The 17,817-nt window shown below is 39.1% G+C and overlaps 2 protein-coding genes across 2 annotated transcripts in view; one reads left to right on the top strand and one right to left on the bottom strand.

Annotated features, from left to right (window-relative positions):
• LOC131998148 (matrix metalloproteinase-2-like) overlaps positions 1-17,817 on the top strand; it is a 529,615-nt gene that overhangs the window by 473,245 nt on the left and 38,553 nt on the right. The window lies entirely within an intron of this gene.
• LOC106085928 (general odorant-binding protein 99b-like) lies at positions 9,089-9,731 on the bottom strand. Its single transcript, XM_013250415.2, has 2 exons — positions 9,621-9,731; positions 9,089-9,553 (listed from the first exon to the last, which is right to left on the bottom strand). Exons 1-2 carry the CDS (start codon positions 9,654-9,656, stop codon positions 9,140-9,142), a joined length of 450 nt encoding a protein of 149 aa, XP_013105869.1. The 5' UTR covers positions 9,657-9,731; the 3' UTR covers positions 9,089-9,139.

The following is a 17,817-nucleotide window of genomic DNA, read 5'->3' as shown; positions in this document are numbered from 1 at the left end:
CTCAATAAACCAATTGTTATTTTCACATAATTAAAATAAACACTTGGTATTTATATTCTACACCACTACTGTGATACAGGGTATTATAACTTAGTGCATTGTTTGTAACACCCAAAAGGAATAGAGATAGACCCATTGATAAGTATACCGATCGACTCAGAGTCACTTTCTGATTCGATTTAGCTATGTCCGTCTGACTGTCTGTCCGTCTATCTGTCCATGTTAATTTGTGTACAAAGTACAGGTCGCAATTTTCTTCCGATCGTTTTCAAATTTGGTATGGGCATGTTTTTCGGCCTAGAGACGAAGCCTATTGAAATTGGAAAAAAATCGGTTCAGATTTGGATATATCTTCCATATATATATTCGTCCGATTTGCAGTAATAATGCAATAAAATGGTCATTTATTAACCGATTCCCTCGAAATCTGACAGGAAGACTTTTCTTATAACTCTCGATATTACTGGTAAATTTCATAGAAATCGGTTTAGATTTGGATATAGCTCCCATATATATGTTCGTCCGATTTGCAGTAATAATGCAATAAAATGTCATTTGTTGACCGATTCTCTCAAAATCTGGCAGGAAGACTTTTCTTATAAATCTCGATATTACTGGCAATTTCATAGAAATCGGTTCAGCTTTGGATATAGCTCCCATACATATGTTCGTCGGATTTGCATTAATACAGCAATAAAATGGTCATTTGTTAACCGATTCTTTGGAAATTTGGCAGGAAGGATTTTCTTATGACTCTCAATATTACTGGCGAATTTCATAGAAATCGGTTCAGATTTAGATATATGTCGCCCTATTTTTACTCCTAGACCCACTGCAAGCACATTTATTGACCAATCTTCCCAAAATTTTATACAACACTTTCCTTGGTTTGGTCGAAATTTGATACATGAATTTTAATAATATATCTGGATACATCCGTCGAGGTCCATCAAAGTTGGTTCAGAATTAGATATAGCCCCCTTTTGTTCTTATAGGGTAGGTGTAGGGTATTTTAAAGTCGGCACCGCCCAACTTTTGCCTTTCCTTACTGGTGTTCCCACAAATAAACCATTTTTTACTTCAGTCAAATTATTGCAGAAAGAACAAGTAAAAGCGTGCTAAGTTCGGCCGGGCCGAATCTTTTATACCCTCCACCATGGATCGCATTTATCGAGCTCTTGCCACGGTATCTCTTTTTAGGCAAACAAATGATATAAGAAAAGATTTGCTCGGCTATTAGAGCGATATCAAGATATGGTCCGGTTTGGACCACAATTATATTATATGTTGGAGACCTGTGTAAAAGGGTATACAAATTTAATGTATTGCCCTATAATATTTTGTCTATTTATGAAAAACAACAAATAAAAGTTCGGCCAGGCCGAATCTAGGAACCGAACAAGGATGATCGAGAGACTGGTTTACGTAGGAGCTATAACAGGTTATAGACTGATTTGGATCGTATTTGGTAGTTGTAACAGAACACCGCATGCAAAATTTCAACCAAATCGGACAAAAATTGCGTCTTGTAAGGTTTCAAGAAGTCAAAGGTCGGTTTTCATAGATAAACCGATTTGGACCCTACATAGCACAGTTGTTGAAAGACATTACAAAACACCACATGCTCGATTTTACCCAAATCGGACAAAAGTTACGACTAGCAACGATTCAAGAAGTTTATACGATAGCTATATCAAGTTATGGACCAATTCGGACCGTACTTGGCACAAATTTTGAAAGTCATAACAAAACACTATACATAAGTTATAAGCTGATTTTGATCATACTAGGCACAGTTTCATGTTCAATTTCAGCCAAATCGGGCAAAAATTGTAGCTTATAAGGTGTCAAGAAGTCAAATCGGGAGATCGGTTTATATGTGAGCTATATCAGGTTATAGACCGATTTGGACCGTACTTGTCAAAGCTGTGGATCATAACATATACTAACATACCACTATATGCAAAATTTCAACCAAATCGGGAAATATTGCGGCTTCCAGGTGCTCAAGAAGTTAAACCGGAAGATTGGTTTATATGGGAGCCTTCAACATCCGTGTTCAATATAACTGTTGAAGCCAGTTCAACAAACCTATCCTTATGCTAACATAAGTACACACATATATAATAGAATTACATACCTTACTGATTTACATTGAAATGAATCTTTGAAATTGTTTTAAGTATCTTTATGTTCATAATTTCCCGCGGATTTGCTTTTATTGGTCAACTTGGCAACCCTTTTATCTATTCTGTATGCAAAAGGGCCAAAAGCTTTCACTCAAACGGATAAAGAGCGGCCATGTTGACCAAATTTCCAATTCGCCTTTTCTTAAATCTACGCACTTTTAACTTTCTTGCACCGCCATTAAATCACTTGTGCAGCATCATCTCAAGAAGGCGGTAAGGGCTTACTGAAATGTAATAAACTGTAACGGTGAAATCTAATCTGTTGCCTTTTATTTCAACTGTTCTCTTTTTCATTTCTTACAATTTGGGAGCTCCAATAAAACATACAGTCCACTTACAGCTACTTGCTACCCAAATTGTACAATAACCCCCATTGGCTCATATTTTCGACATAGCTGCCATATAGACCGATCTCCCGATTTAAGGTCTTGAGCCGATAAAAAGCGCATTTATTATCCTATTTCTCTGAAATTTGGCATAGTGACCCATGTTCGCTTTTTCTACATCCATGTCACATATGGTTCAGATCGGTCTATATATTGATATAGCTGCCAATATTTCTGTTTAAAAAACTTGAACAGTGAATTGTATTCATTAGACAACTCGATGTCCTTGACGAGTTAAGTCCAAATTGGACCACATTTAAATATAACTGCAATGGGTTCATTAAGGGTTTTTTAGGATTATGGCGAAATGTGGTTAACATATTTACCCGAGGTGGTGGGTATCCAAAGTGTGGCTCAGCCGAACTTAATTCTTGTTTACTTGTTCTGTTTTGCATTCTTCCAATTCACACTATAAATTTATTTTATTTGAGTTTTATGAAGAGGCAAAAATATATTTTTTTGCCAAATTTATTTTCGTATAGCCACGCTTATAAATAGTTGTCTTCTCTTGAATTACATTTAGAGAAACAAGTAAGAGCGTGCTAAGTTCCGCCGGGCCGAATTTTATATACCCTCCACCTTGGATCGAATTTGTCGAGTTCTGTGCGCGGCATCTCTTTTTAGGCAAACAAGGAATATTAAATAAGAACTGTTATGCTATTGGAGCTATATCAAGTAACAGTCCGATTCGGACCATAAGTAAATGCCATTGTGTAATATTTCAGTTCATTGTGTAATGTAATATTTCAGTTCATTCGGATAAGAATTTCGCCTTGTATATAGCTGGCACATAAACCGACCTTTTGTCTTGACTTCTTGGGCTTTTAGAGAACGCAATTCTTATCCGATTTGGCTGAAATTTAGCATGAAGTGTTATGGTATGACTCCCAATAAATGTGCCAAGTATAGTTCAAATCAGTCCTAATATAGCCGCCATATAAACCGATCTCCCGATTTGACTTCTTGAGCCTCTATAGAGCATAATTCCTATCCGATTTAGCTGAAACTTTGCATGAAGTGTTCAAGTGGGACTTTCAACAATTGTGCTAAGAATGGTTGAAATCGGTCTATAACCGGATATAGCTGCCATCATGGGTCTTGACTTCTTGAGCTTCCAGAGCGCGCCGATTTGGCCGAAATTTTGAATGAAGGGTTTTATTTTGACTTTCAAAAACTGTGTCAAATATGGTCTAAATCAGTCCACATCCTTTTATAGCCGCCATATTAACCGATCTCACTATTGAACTACTTGGGCTTCTAGAGGGCGCATTTAATATACAATATGGTTGAAATTTTGCATATGTCGTTTTGGTATGACTTCCAACAACTGTTTCAAGTATGGTCTAAATCGGTATATAACCTGATATAGCTGCCATAAAAACCGATCTCCCAGCTTGACTTTTTGAGCCCCTGGAGGGCGCAATTTCTACTCGACTTGATTGAAATTTTGGAGGTGGTGTTTTCATATGACTGGTGTTTTTCTGTTTCAAAAAGTCATTCAAAGAACTTGACAAATTCGATCCATGGTAGAAGGTATATAAGATTAGGCCCGGCTGAACTTAGCACGCTTTTACTTGTTGTATATAATAAGAATACAAACGAAAATCTTACAACAGGAAAAAATGTTTGCTGTTTTAGCGTTAAATTACTGCTACCCCATTTTTAGCCGACTTTTTAATGTAACAGCCGACATTTTTGCTGTTTTTACTAACAAATTGCTCCGATTTTACGGAATAATGTGTTTGTATATATCCACACCATATTAGAGAATATCGAATCTCAAAACTATAGCATAATCTTGTTTTTTTTTGAAAATCACGATGAGATTTGGCACTTCTTATTTGTCATTACTCCCCAACATTCACGCATCACATATTTGCAGCAACATTTCGTATACTCTCCATTCGCTATTAATTGCCCATTCATAAGGATACGGATGGCTGTGTGGATTTCACAGTTAGTCAGCGCTGTTACTTAATGTAAAGCTTTGAGTGTATGTGTTGATGTTGTGATAGTAAAACCGTATGCTTGCTGGCGAAAGTTAGTAACTTAACCTGTGGTAATGCTCTACACATACCTACACGTCCCTCAAATGGGGATCGCTACGCTTTTTGGTATATAATGTGAATGTGTTGCCGGTTTCTATGTAAATTCAGTGGTGCCCCGGCCGATTCAGCGGCAAAGTTTATAGGGCAGAGGATGCTTGTGGGTGAAATTTTGAATGAACGCCTTAGCTAAAATAAATAATGGCAGCAAATTATTATGTGTCTTATATTAGCCATTTGTGAGACTTTTGCCTCAGCTAATGTTGGCATTTAATTTTATGGCTTTCTACATGATGTTGCTGAAACTTTCATAAGCCAAGTTATCGATTGTACCGTGGTACAAGCAAAGTGAATTGACTTTACAAAATGTGCTTTGATTTAAAGATGGATGTAGTTTTTGGTCTATTTTTGCCTTCAACAACTGTGCCAAGTATGGTCTACATCAATCCATAACCTGATATTGCTGCTATATAAACCGATCTTGGGTCTTGATTTATTGAGCTTCTAGAGGGCGCAATTCTTATCAGATTTTGCTGAAATTTTTCACATAACGTTTTGCCATGACTTCCAATAACTGTGTCAACTATAGTCTAACTCAGTTTATATCATGATATAGCTGCCATTTAAACCGATCTCCCGATTATAACTTCCAACAACTGTGCCAAGTATCGCCTAAATCAGTCTATAACCTGATATAGCCGCCATATAAATCCAACACCTGATTTGACTAATTGAGTCCTAGACGGAGCAATTCTTATACAATTTGGCTCGTTTTGGTATGACTTCCAATAACTGTGCCAAGTATGGTCTAAATTGTTTCATAACCTGATATAGCTGCCACATAAACCGATCTCCCAATTTGACTTTCTGAGCCTCTTGAAGGCACAATTATTATTCGATTTGCCTGAAAATTTGGAGGTGATATTTTTATATGACTTGTACGGCATGACAAGTCCATATTGGTCCATAACTGGATACAGCTCATATGTATTTGAAAAGGTCATTCAAAGAACTTGCCAAATGCGATTCATGGTGAAGGGTAAATAAGATTCAGTCCGGCCGAACTAAGCACACTTTTACTTGTTTCGACCTAACCTAACCTATGACAATTTAGTAATGTAGTGTGTGTCTTTCTGCCGTTGAAACAAATTATTCTAAATGGGTTAAATAGGTCCATGTTTAGACACATATAGCTAGCATGTATTGAGCCTTTAAAAGGCGCAATCCTTTTTATACCCTCCACCATAGACTCAGAATGTCTAAAGGATCTAACCGGTCTTAGACGAAAGTTTCCAGGAATGATGAAATTAGTATACCCCCAATTTCATCATCCCGAAAATTTTCGTCTAAGACCAGACATTCTGAGTCGATCTAGCCATGTCCGTCTGTCGAAATCAGAATAGCGGTCGAACGCGTAAAGCTTGAAATTTTTTACTTCTTATTGATGTAGATCGTTGAGGATTGCAAATGGGTCATAGCCCCCACATAAACCGATTCCCCGATTTGACTTCTTGAGCCCCTAGGAAACCCCATTTTCAACCGATTTGGCTGAACTTTGGAACAAAGGCTTATGTTACAAATTCCAGCATCCATGCCAAGTACGATCCGAATCGGTCTATAAACAGATATAGCCCCCATATAAACCGATCCCCCGATTTGATTTCTTGAGCCCCTAGAAGACCCAATCTTCATCCGATTTGGAAGAACTATGGAACAAAGGCGTGTGTTACCACTTCCAGCGTCCACGCCAAGTACGATCCGAATCGGTCTATAAACAGATGTAGCCCCCTTATAAACCAATCCCCGATTTGACTTCTTGAGCCCCTAGGAGCCCCAATTTGCATCCGATTTGGCTGAACTTTGAAACAAAGGCTTGTGTTACGACTTTCAGCATCCATGCCAAGTATGATCTGAATCGGTCCATAAGCAGATATAGCCCCCTTATTAACCGATCCTCGGTTTTGACTTCTTGATCTCTTAGAAGCCAGAAATTTCACCTGATTTGGTTGATATTTGACCCTACAAACTATCTTATGACTTACAACATCTACCCCACATTTTATCCGAATCGGTCTATATGGTGATATAGTCCGCCCTAAGTACCGATATCCCGATATGACTTCTTGATACCATTTATGTTAACTCGCATTAACACCACACCACCTCACGCATTCCTTGATCACCCGGATCACCGCCTGCAGGATCGTATTATGATCAGGTAGTCGAAAACAGATCTTAGTCGCTGGTTGTTTTGATCCATCTGTGTAACAAGTTCTTCCGACTCATAAAAAAACATTATAGGTGTAAGGCATCCATTGCGGCTGTTAGACTCAGGGCGATATGAGAATGGATAGAGGATAGGAGTAGGTCATACCATCGCGGTATAATCGAGGCAACGATAGGAATCCCAGAAGGAATGGAAGAGTTTCCTATCCAATACATGAGACGACACTTGTGGTCGAGCGCGAGACACTGCGGCCAGCAGTACAGACTTGGTTGGACGTAATTTTGGTATTGCTATCTGGAAGATCTTGTTACACGGATGAATCAAAATAAGAAGACAAACTTGGCCTGGGAATCTATTGTACATTGAAAACCCAGCGACTGAGATCTGTGTTCGACTACCTGACCATAATACGATCCTGCAGGCGGAGATCCGGGCGATCAAGGAATGTATGAGGTGGTGTGGTTTTAACGCGAGTACGACGAGTGTGAACATCTTTACGGACAGTAAACTGGCCAGCAGGATAATAACAACCAGGGCGGTAAGGTCACGGACAGTCTTGGAGCATAAGAAAGAGATTAATGCCTTCTCTGAGGATGACACAATCCGCATCGTTTTGGTACCGGGCCATAGCGGAGTAAGGAAAAATGAACAAGTGAAAGCGTGCTAAGTTCGGCCGGGCCGAATCTTGGTAACCCATACTTAGCGCAGATGTTGAGAGTCATAACAGAACACTATATGCAACATTTAAGCCAAATCGGATAAAAATCGAGGCTTGTAAGGGCTCAAGAAGTCAAATCGGGTGATCGGTTTATGTGGGAGCTATATCAGGTTCATGACCTATTTGGACCGTAATTGGCACAGTTGTTGGAAGTCATAACAGAACATTATATGCAAAATTTCAGCCATATCGAACAAAAATTGTGGCTTCGAGGGGCTCAGAAATTCAAATCGGGAGATTGGTTTATATGGGAGCTATATCAGGTTCTTGACCGATTTGGACTGTAATTGTCACAGTTGGTGGGAGTTATAACAGAATGCTATGTGCAAAATTCGCCAAAATTTTAGCTAAATCGGATGCAAATTACGGCTTCCAGGGGCTCAAGAAGTCAAATCGGAAGATTGGTTTATATGGGAGCTATATCAGATTCTTGACCGATTTGGACCATACTTCATTATTGTGAGTCATAACGGAATACTATGTGCAAAATGTCAGCCAATTCGATTGAAAATTTTGGCTTTCACGGGCTCAAGAAGTCAAATCGGGAGATCGGTTTATATGGGAGCTATATCAGATTCTTGACCGATTTGAACCGTTCTTGGTACAGTTGTTGGCAGTTATAACAGAAGACTATGTGCAAAATTTGGCAAATCGGACAAATATTGTGTCTTCCATGGGCTCAAGAAAACAAATTTGAGGCGATCGGTTTATGTGAGAGCTATGTCAGGTTATAGACCGATTTGTACCGTACTTGGCACAATTGTTGGAAATTTCAGCCAAATCGGAGAAAATGTTTGGCTTCCATAGGCTCAAGAAGTCAAATCGGGAGATCGGTTTATATGGGAGCTATATCCAAATCTAAACCGATATGGCTCATTTGCAAACAGCAAATAAACATCAATATAAAGTACCTGTGTAAAATTTCACGCGTTCGACCGCTATCCTGATTTCGACCGACGGACAGACATGGCTAGTTCGAATCAAAATTTCGAGACGATCAAGAATATATATACTGTATGGGGTCCTAGATCAATATTTCGTGGTGTTACAAACGGAATGACTAAATTAGTATACCCCCATCCTATGGTGGTGGATATTAAAAGCAAACGGTTTGGCAGTGAAGGCCAGAAGACTGCCGTCAATAAACTTGGTTAACCCGAAGCCTTTCGGGTCGACGCAGGGCGTGGGCTACGAACGTAAATTTAACACTGTGGAACAGCGGATCGGTCGGTAGGACGACGAAAATCCTTTGGAGAAATCCTATCGTGAGAAGACGAGGCTATTACTGAAAGAAAGTAATAATAAATTCAGTATAGCTTGGTACGCATATAATTTAACAAATATAGCAGTGCTTACATCCTAGGCAGTCATAGGGCATGTTTAATGGCTCAAAAGTTGTAAAGTCTGAGGTAGGCTGAATTGAACTAAATTTTATGATCGTCGATCATTTGCAGAAAGTGAGTTCCGATAAATTTCCAATGTGTCTCAGTATAATAGATAAAACTTTAAGAAAACTTTTCAAGTTTTGGTACAAACAAGATTTTTATTTTGTAAAACTATTTTCGTTGTTCGCTCTAGTGGTGACCATTTGATATATTCGCTTGACGCTTTCTTTGAACATCCTCCTTAAACCATTGGCCCACATCTGTGTTGAGAATGCATACAAACGCCCTGTAGCACCATAACTCCTTGTTGTTGTTCTGCGACGAGCGATTGCAGTTACTTATAATGGGCAACATCACCTCATCATTGGCTCTATTCCTATATTGATGGTAGATCTTTTCAATATTAAATCCAGAGCGATCATTCCAAATATCCAGCTCGGTGGTCACGCAGTGAATATACTTGTGAACCACTTCTTCGTCGGCGTAACTGAAATTGCCGAACTCGCTTCTATAGCGATTTGGCACATGCAGCAGTTCAAAACATATCTCAGATTTGCTAAAAAACTGATCGGAAATGGTATTTTGTCCAAAAACCGCAGGCAGCTGAAAATAGAAATCCATAAACATAAGAATAGTATTCAAATGAGTTCTAATCTATACATTCCCATACACTAAGAAAGAGCAAAATAAATGCAACTAATTTCATTTTTAACGCAACTGAAAACACCTTGGCTGTACTGATGAGTTCTTGCCGCTTTGAATATTCGATTGATACTAAATTGAACTTTGAGTATGGTATTTTATTGTTTGCTAATTGAATTTGTTCTATTACTATTACACTATCTATTCAATTGATTTAGATTGCTATATAGGGTTATAAAATAAACTTATGAAATTTTATCAACGGAACTGAGACAAAAAATTATATTTTGAATGTTACTTTAGGATGGAGAGTGCTTTTATTCCGTACGAAATTTTTTCAAATATTCATCTTTGACTCTATCTCATCTTATCTTCTTATATATCAATTTTTGTTTGTGTGTTTGTGTATTCCTTATAGACTCAGAAACGGCTAAACCGATTTTTACAGATGGTGCATAATGATCCCGTGGTGAAAATAGGGTACTACATATTTTGATATCTGAAGGGGGGGCGGACCCTCCCCCTAAACCTAATTTTCAGAAACGCCAGATCTCGGAGATGGGGGTGCGATTTAAGCGAAATTTTGTGTGCTCTCATATAGTACCCTAAAAATAAAAATTTGGTATCCAAATTTCGGATGGGGTACCTAAGGGGGCCGCCCCACTCTAAAACCTACCAAACAGATATTTAGACCAATCACGACAATATGGGACTCAAATGAAAGGTATGTCGGATAAGAAATGTATCTTCTATCCAATTGTCGGACCAAGTATTAGGGGGACCACCCCACACCCCTAAATCGGACATATTTACCGACCATGACAATATGGGACTCAAATGAAAGGTATTTGAGAGTAGAATACGAATCTAATATCCAAATGTGGGACCACGTTTCAGGGGGTTCACCCCTTCCCCAAGGGGTGAACCCAAACAGGACTTATTTACTGACCATGGGAATATGGGGCTTAAATAAAAGGTAACACGAATCTGATATCCAAATATGGGACCAAGTGTTTTGGGGGCCGCCTCTCCACAAAAACATCCCCCAAGGGGACAAATTTACGACCAAAGCAATATGGGGCTCAAATGAAAGGTCTTTGGAAGTAAAGCACGAATCTGATATCAATATTCGAAGAAAAATTTTGTCAACGGGGCCATCCCACCCCCACAACACCACTCAAATAGGAAGTATTTGCTGGCTATTCCAATATGAGGCTCAAATAAGAAGGTTTTTAGAGTAGAACACGAATCCGATATATATTTTCAAGGCCAACTCACTGAGTGGCCGCCCATCCCCCAAAACACGCCCCAAGCCGGTCATGTTTGCCGACTATAGAAATATGGGGCTCAAATTAAAGGTATTTGGGAGTAGACCACGTATCTGATATCAACATTAAAAACCAACTGTCTAGGGAACGTCCCAACACCATAACAACCCCCAAATACAACGTATTTGCTCACCAAGACAATTTGGGTCTTAAAGAGAGTGAAAATAAATATTTATAGTTTTTAGGGCCAATACCCAAACAGGACATATTTGCTGACGTTTGCAATAAGGAGTTTAATTGAGATTTGAAAACGAATTTGATATCCAATTTTGAGGCAAATGGCAATATGGGGTTCAAATATATGGGAATAGAGCACGTTGCTGTTATATTTTCCGGGTTTAGTTTTTGGGAGACCACCCCAATCCCCTAAACACCCCAAAATCGGGCATATTTACCGACCATGTCAATGTGGAGCTTAAATGAAAGGTCTTGGGGGTAGGGCAAGAATTGATACCCACTTTCCGGACCAATTTTCTGGGGGTCTACCCCTTTCCTAAAATACCCCACAAATAGCAATTTTTTACTGACCATCGCAATATGGGACTCAAATAAAGGTATTTGGGAGTAGAATACGAATTTGATATCCAAATGTAGGACCAGGTATTTAGTGCAAACCGCTTCCCCAAAACACCCCCAAAGGGTAAAAATTTTTCGACCATGCCAATATGTGGCTTAAATGAAGAGCATTTGAGATAAGAAAACTAATTTGATAACCAATTTTGGGGCCATGGGTTTGTGGGAAATCTCATACTGTAAACTCAAATCAAAACCAATGACAATATGGGATATAAATAAATGGTATTTGAGAGAAGAGCACGATGCTGATATTTTTTCGGGGCCAAGTGGCTAGGGGACAACCTCACCCCCGAAAATATCCCTAAATCAGACATCATGAGAATATCGGGCTGAAAAAGAGTATTTTAAGATAGAAGTATGGCTTTAATTTGTAAATTTCGACTTTAGTTCTTGAGCCCCTACAAGCCGTAATTGTTAACCGATTGGCCTGCAATTTTGAACGTAGTGGTCTGCTGCTCGAAGTATGGTTTAAATCGGTCTATCACCTGATATAGCTCCCATAAAAACCGATCTCCCGATTTTACATCTTGAGCCCCTGGAAGCCGCAATTTTTGTCTAAACTGACTAAAATTTTGCAGGTAGTATTCTGTTATGACTTTCAGAGTCTGTGCTTAGTACGGTCGAAATCGGTCTTTAACCTGATATGGTTCCCATATAAACCAATCGCTCGATGATCCTTGATAGAAATTTTAATTTTTGCCTAGTTTGTCAGAAATTTAATGGGTGGAGTAAAATTATGCCCTGCAACTAATTTTATTTTGTGAAAATGTGTAGCAATTTCCACGGCATAACCAAGCATATTTTTACTGGATTTTTAACCGATTTTGCTTCAACGCCCATTCCAATTATGTTTCAAATCAGACATTATTTCCCTTTCGGAAGAAAATTATTGGGCATTAACGTTTTTGCTATTGGTTTAGTTAATCAGTGACTGCTGTTTTGCTGGACGAACTTTAGTTCATCTTCGATTTTTGACATTGATCGGGAGATGTTTAACTGATTATGCGATGACCCAGATCTGATCCAGACTGTCATACCTGGCGACAAAACATAGATGTATGGTTATTAAGCGGAAACAAAACTCCGGTAACGCAACAGATGCTGCCACATAATCCAAGGCCGAAAAAACGCCGAATTCCGTCGAATGCATCATGAGTTCATGACTAAAGTTCTTAGGGGGAATTAAAAATATTATCTGCAAGTTATGTCCATTTTGCGCGAAAAAAATTCCTTAAAATACCAGTGAAAGCGTGGTAAGTTCTTCCAGGACGATTCTTATATACCCTTCACCAAAAACAACATATCAATGATGTCGCAGCCATACGGTCCCCTAGTCCCCTGTGACTTTTTTGTTCCCAATGCTGAATAGGCCTCTAAAAGGATGACGATACGCTACAAGCAAAGAATTTTTTTTTTGGTTTGAGGATGGTTAAATTTCTTTCAAGGGAATAAAACAGATATTCATGAACATATACACACTTTCGAAGAAGATTAACGTTTTCTCAGAGGATGACACGATCCACATTGTTTGAGTGCCAGGTCGTAGAGGAGTAATGGGGAACGAAAGGTAGACCAATTGGCCGTAGAAGCCAGAGGACTTGCATCAGTAAAGTTGGTAACTGCGAAACCTTTCGGGGTGACGGAGTCTGAGTTAATGTTTGCGCAACGAATGCGCATGTGGCACTGTGGAACAGTGAAACGGACCGTAGGATCTAAACTCTATGGGGAGTTCAGATCGTGGAAACCCGGCTTAAGCAGCTAACAGACTTCGTCAATTGAATGTGGATAACATACCACACTTAACCAACATAGGGGCATAGAATGGTAAACGATTAAGGATTTTGTAAGCAGCACGGCATTCCTGGCATAGATCTTTTCAGAGACACTTTTTCGAATTACCAGTTGGACCAACTTAAAATTCTTAATTTCATCGAAAACTAGCTTTAAGTATACCTTTTATAAGCTTGAAACTCTAAACAGGCAAATAGATCTTTAAGAGAGCTATGTCCCAATAAAGTTCGATTAAGTCCATATTGGGTGGGGGTGTCAAAGGGTCTAAGACAACTAGGATGACAAAATCGCATTTTAAAGGCTCCAGTCGCTAAATTGGGAGATGGGTCCCTATGGCCACAATTCCCAAATAGGGTCTAGAGGTTTTTCCATATTTTGTAAATCTTTTAAATGATTTTGCCGTAACGAAAAATTCGAAACCAAACTGATCTAAACAGATTTTAGCATTTCAGTAAGGCAACAAAGGTGTTGACAATCTAATGCACATGCTTACTTAGAAACCCTTTTCATGACTTGCAGCTAAACGCTGTTGTTAAACAATATTGTGAATGGGGAAATTTAATTACTTTGTTTACATTCAGTTTTAAAACTAAATACCTTTTGCATAGCGAATATGTTTTACATTTATTTTGATTTATTAATAATATGAATTGACAAGAACTTGGCGGATAGTATATAATTAATATTAAATATAAAAGCTTTTGAGATTGCCGCTTCTCCGGAGGGTGCTTTAAGTGTAGGGGTCTTGGATAGGCGCTTGCTCTCTACTGTCTTCTTTTATCTCTTGATCTCCTTATCGCGTCTCTAGGTCTGATCTGTCACTTATACACCTTCAATTTCTCACCTACACTTCTTTTTTCCACTGAGGTATAACAATAGGCAAAAATGGACTCCGAGTGAACTCACCTTAATGACGGGCTACCAATTCAACATTTAACAAGATTTATATGCGCAATTTTGCACCATTACTTTTTATACCCACCATCGTAGGATGGGGGTATATTCATTTTATCATTCCGTTTGCAACACATCGAAATATCCATTTCCGACCCTATAAAGTATATATATATATTCTTGATCAGAGTAAAAATCTAAGACGATCTAGACATGTCCGTCCGTCTGTCTGTTGAAATCACGCTACAGTCTTCAAAAATAGAGATATTGAGCTGAAACTTTGAACAGATTCTTTTCATTGTCCATAAGCAGGTTAAGTTCGAAGATGGGGTATATCGGACTATATCTTGATATAGCCCCATATAGACCGATCCGCCGATTTAGAGTCTAAGGACAATAAAAGCCACATTTATTATTCGATTTTGCTAAAATTTGGGACAGTGAATTGTGTTAGGCCCTTCGACATCCTTCGTTAATTTAGTCCTGATCGGATCATATTTGGATATAGCTGCCATGTAGACCGATCCTCCGATTTAGGGTCTCAGGCCCATAATAGCCACATTTATTGTCCGATTTCGCTGAAATTTGAAACAGTGAGTGGTGTTAGGCCCTTTGGGCCGGCCGGCCGAACTTAACGCCTTTTTACTTGTTCTCATATTACATCCAGCAGTTATCCTAAGTATAGTCCGAATCGGTCTTTCCCGATTTTTCTCCCTGAGCCTTTGCAGGGCACAATTCTTATCCGGTTTAGCTGAATGTATACCAATTATGGCTCAAATCTGTCCATAGAATGATGTATAAAACTTATAAAAACCGATTTCTCGATTAGACTTCTTGTGCATCTACAGGAAGCAATTCTTATACAAATATAAAAAACCTTCATTGGGATTTCATGTTATGTCGAGCCGAACTTAACACGCTTTTTTTAAATATTTTGTAAGCCGGTCTGTTTTACAGCCTGTGGTAGATAAACTTCGTAGTGTAGGACTTTCAACAGTGGGCTTTCTCGTATTTTTATCTTTCCCTATTTTTATACCCACCACCGTAGGATAGGGAGTATATTCATTTAGTCATTCCGTTTGCAACACATCGAAATATCAATTTCCGACCCTACAAGGTATATATATTTCGGATCGTTGTAAAATTCTAAGACGATTAACGATATCTGCGCGTCTATCCGTCTGTCCATCCGTCTGTTGTAACCACTCTTGAGCCTTCAAAAATTGAGATATTGAGCTGAAATTTGGCACAGACACGTCTTTTGATGCACGCTGGTTAAGTTTTTGAACGGACTAAATCGGACCATATTTGGATATAGCTTCTATATAGACCGATTTTCCAATAAAGGGTCTAATGCCATAAAAACGTTATTTTTCATCCGATTTTGCTGAAATTTTAAATAGTAAGTAGTTTCAAGCTTCCCGACATTTGACGTAAATATTGTTTAGATCGGACTATATTTAAATATAGCTGTCATATAGACCAATCTCCCGATAAAGGGTCTGATGGCCATAAAAACTTTATTTTTTTATCCGAATTCGCTGATCTTTGGAATAGTGAGCAGTTTGAAGCTTCCCAACATCCGACCCAAATATGGTACAGATCGGACTATAGTTAGATACAGCTGTCATATAGACCGATCTGCCGATAAAGGGCCTGAAGCCCATAAAAGCTTTATTTTTAACCGATTTCGCTAAAATTTTAAACAGTGAATTATTTGTAGCCTCCTGATACCCGACCTAAATATGGCTCAGATCGGACTATATTTAGATATAGCAGCTATATGGACCGATCTGCCGATAAGGGAACTGAGGCCCATAAAAGCTTTATTTATTACCCGATTTCGCTGAAGTTTGAAACAGTGAGTTTTTCTGAGCCGCAGTATATCCGACCTTAATATGGTTCAGATCGGTTTATAATTGGATATATCTGCCAAAAAGACCAATATTTTGTTCTACAAAATTGAATAGTGACATATATATTAGACCACTCAACGTCCGTGCCGAATTTGGGTGCTTAAATATATCCAATTTTCACCGGATTGTGACTAAATAGGATTTACATATATACCCGAGGTGGTGGGTATCCAAAGTTCGGCCCAGCCAAACTTAATGCCTTTTTACTTGTTTTGTTTCTATTACTCTGTCTGAAAACAAACGAATTATTTCCTTATATGTATTTTCTTTCTCATTACAGGTAAGAAAGAGGGAGCAATGATGTCATCGCTGCTAATTTTATGTGAGCTCTAGGTTTACTAAAAATGCTGCATTCGAGATCCATCGACCTAATGTTCTTAACTGGAGATCTAGAACTTTTTTTATTTACATTTCTACAAGGACGTCGAGTGTGAACAACTTTACCGAAAGTAAAATTGCTATAAGGGCAATAACAATCAGGACGGTAAGGTCACGAACAGTCTTGCAGTGTAAGAAGGAGATGAACGCCTTTTCTGAGGATGGGAAAATCCGCATCGTTTGGGTGCCGTTCCGGTGCCATAACAGAGTAAGGGGAAATGAAAGGGGGGTGGGGGGGGGGGATTGGGCAATTTGGCTGTGAAGGCCAGAGGACTGTCGTCAATAAACTTGGTTGAGCCGGCGAAACGGTCGGTAGGACGGCGAAAATCCTATGGAGGGATCCAGATCGTGAGAAGACGAGGCTATTACTAAAAGGAAGAAAGAAGGGGGTCAGTATAGCTATTGGTATCATAACGGGACACATAGGACTACGAGCTCAATTATGTAAAATCGGTGGGGGAAGTGTTAACATGTGTAGGGTATGCGGGGAAGATGATGAGACGTTGGAGCATTTCCTTTGTCATTGCCCGGCTTTAGAGATTACTTTCTTAGTATTTAGAGCGCACAACAAAACGGTTAATGGCTTAGGTGAATGTCCATGGTGGCATGGAGCGGATTATTATCTGCATCCTATTTTCAACCTAACCTAACCTAACCTATTTCTTATTATTTAGAGCTTAGGTGTATGTCCATGGTGGCATGGGGCGGATTAATATCTGCACCCTCTTTTCAACCTAATCTAACCTAACCTACCAGTTTTAAGTTTAACGTGAGTAAAGATCATGAACTATCATGTATCACGTTATCAACTTGTATTTATGATAAGCAATTTTCTGAGTGCGGGTGAATGTGGTCATTGGAGAACGGCCGCCTCTAATTGCACCTGAAGAAATTGATCTCCCCCGACTAGCCAGAGTAGTCCTGTCTCAATTACGATCAGAGTCAGCCGCCTCAACTCTTGCAGAGAAAGGATTGATGTCAACGTGCTGGATGTGTGTCCCAATTGTGACTTGGGACCGCACGTGACCTGTATAACCAACTAGCCAGACATACTTGACTCAGGCTCACATCTCCCTGGACGCACCACACCTTAGTCGCAGAGTTCCTGGATCTGGCTATCCAACATAACCAAGGAGACGAGAGATAAAACACAACACCCTCCTAAAACAACAAAGACAAAACGCTTCCCATAGTTTTTGATGTGTTGTGATATCTGGCTTTTCTCTTCCATTGCAAACCAGTAAGGAAAGGCAAAAGTCTGGCTGTGCCGACTTTATAATACCCTACACTTATACTATAGGTACAAAGTGGGAGCTGTATCTAATTCTGAATCAATTTCGAT

The sequence above is a fragment of the Stomoxys calcitrans genome, chromosome 5 (assembly GCF_963082655.1).
Source record: "Stomoxys calcitrans chromosome 5, idStoCalc2.1, whole genome shotgun sequence".
Taxonomy (NCBI): Eukaryota; Metazoa; Arthropoda; class Insecta; order Diptera; family Muscidae; genus Stomoxys; species Stomoxys calcitrans.
This window is presented reverse-complemented; position numbering and strand designations above follow the sequence as displayed.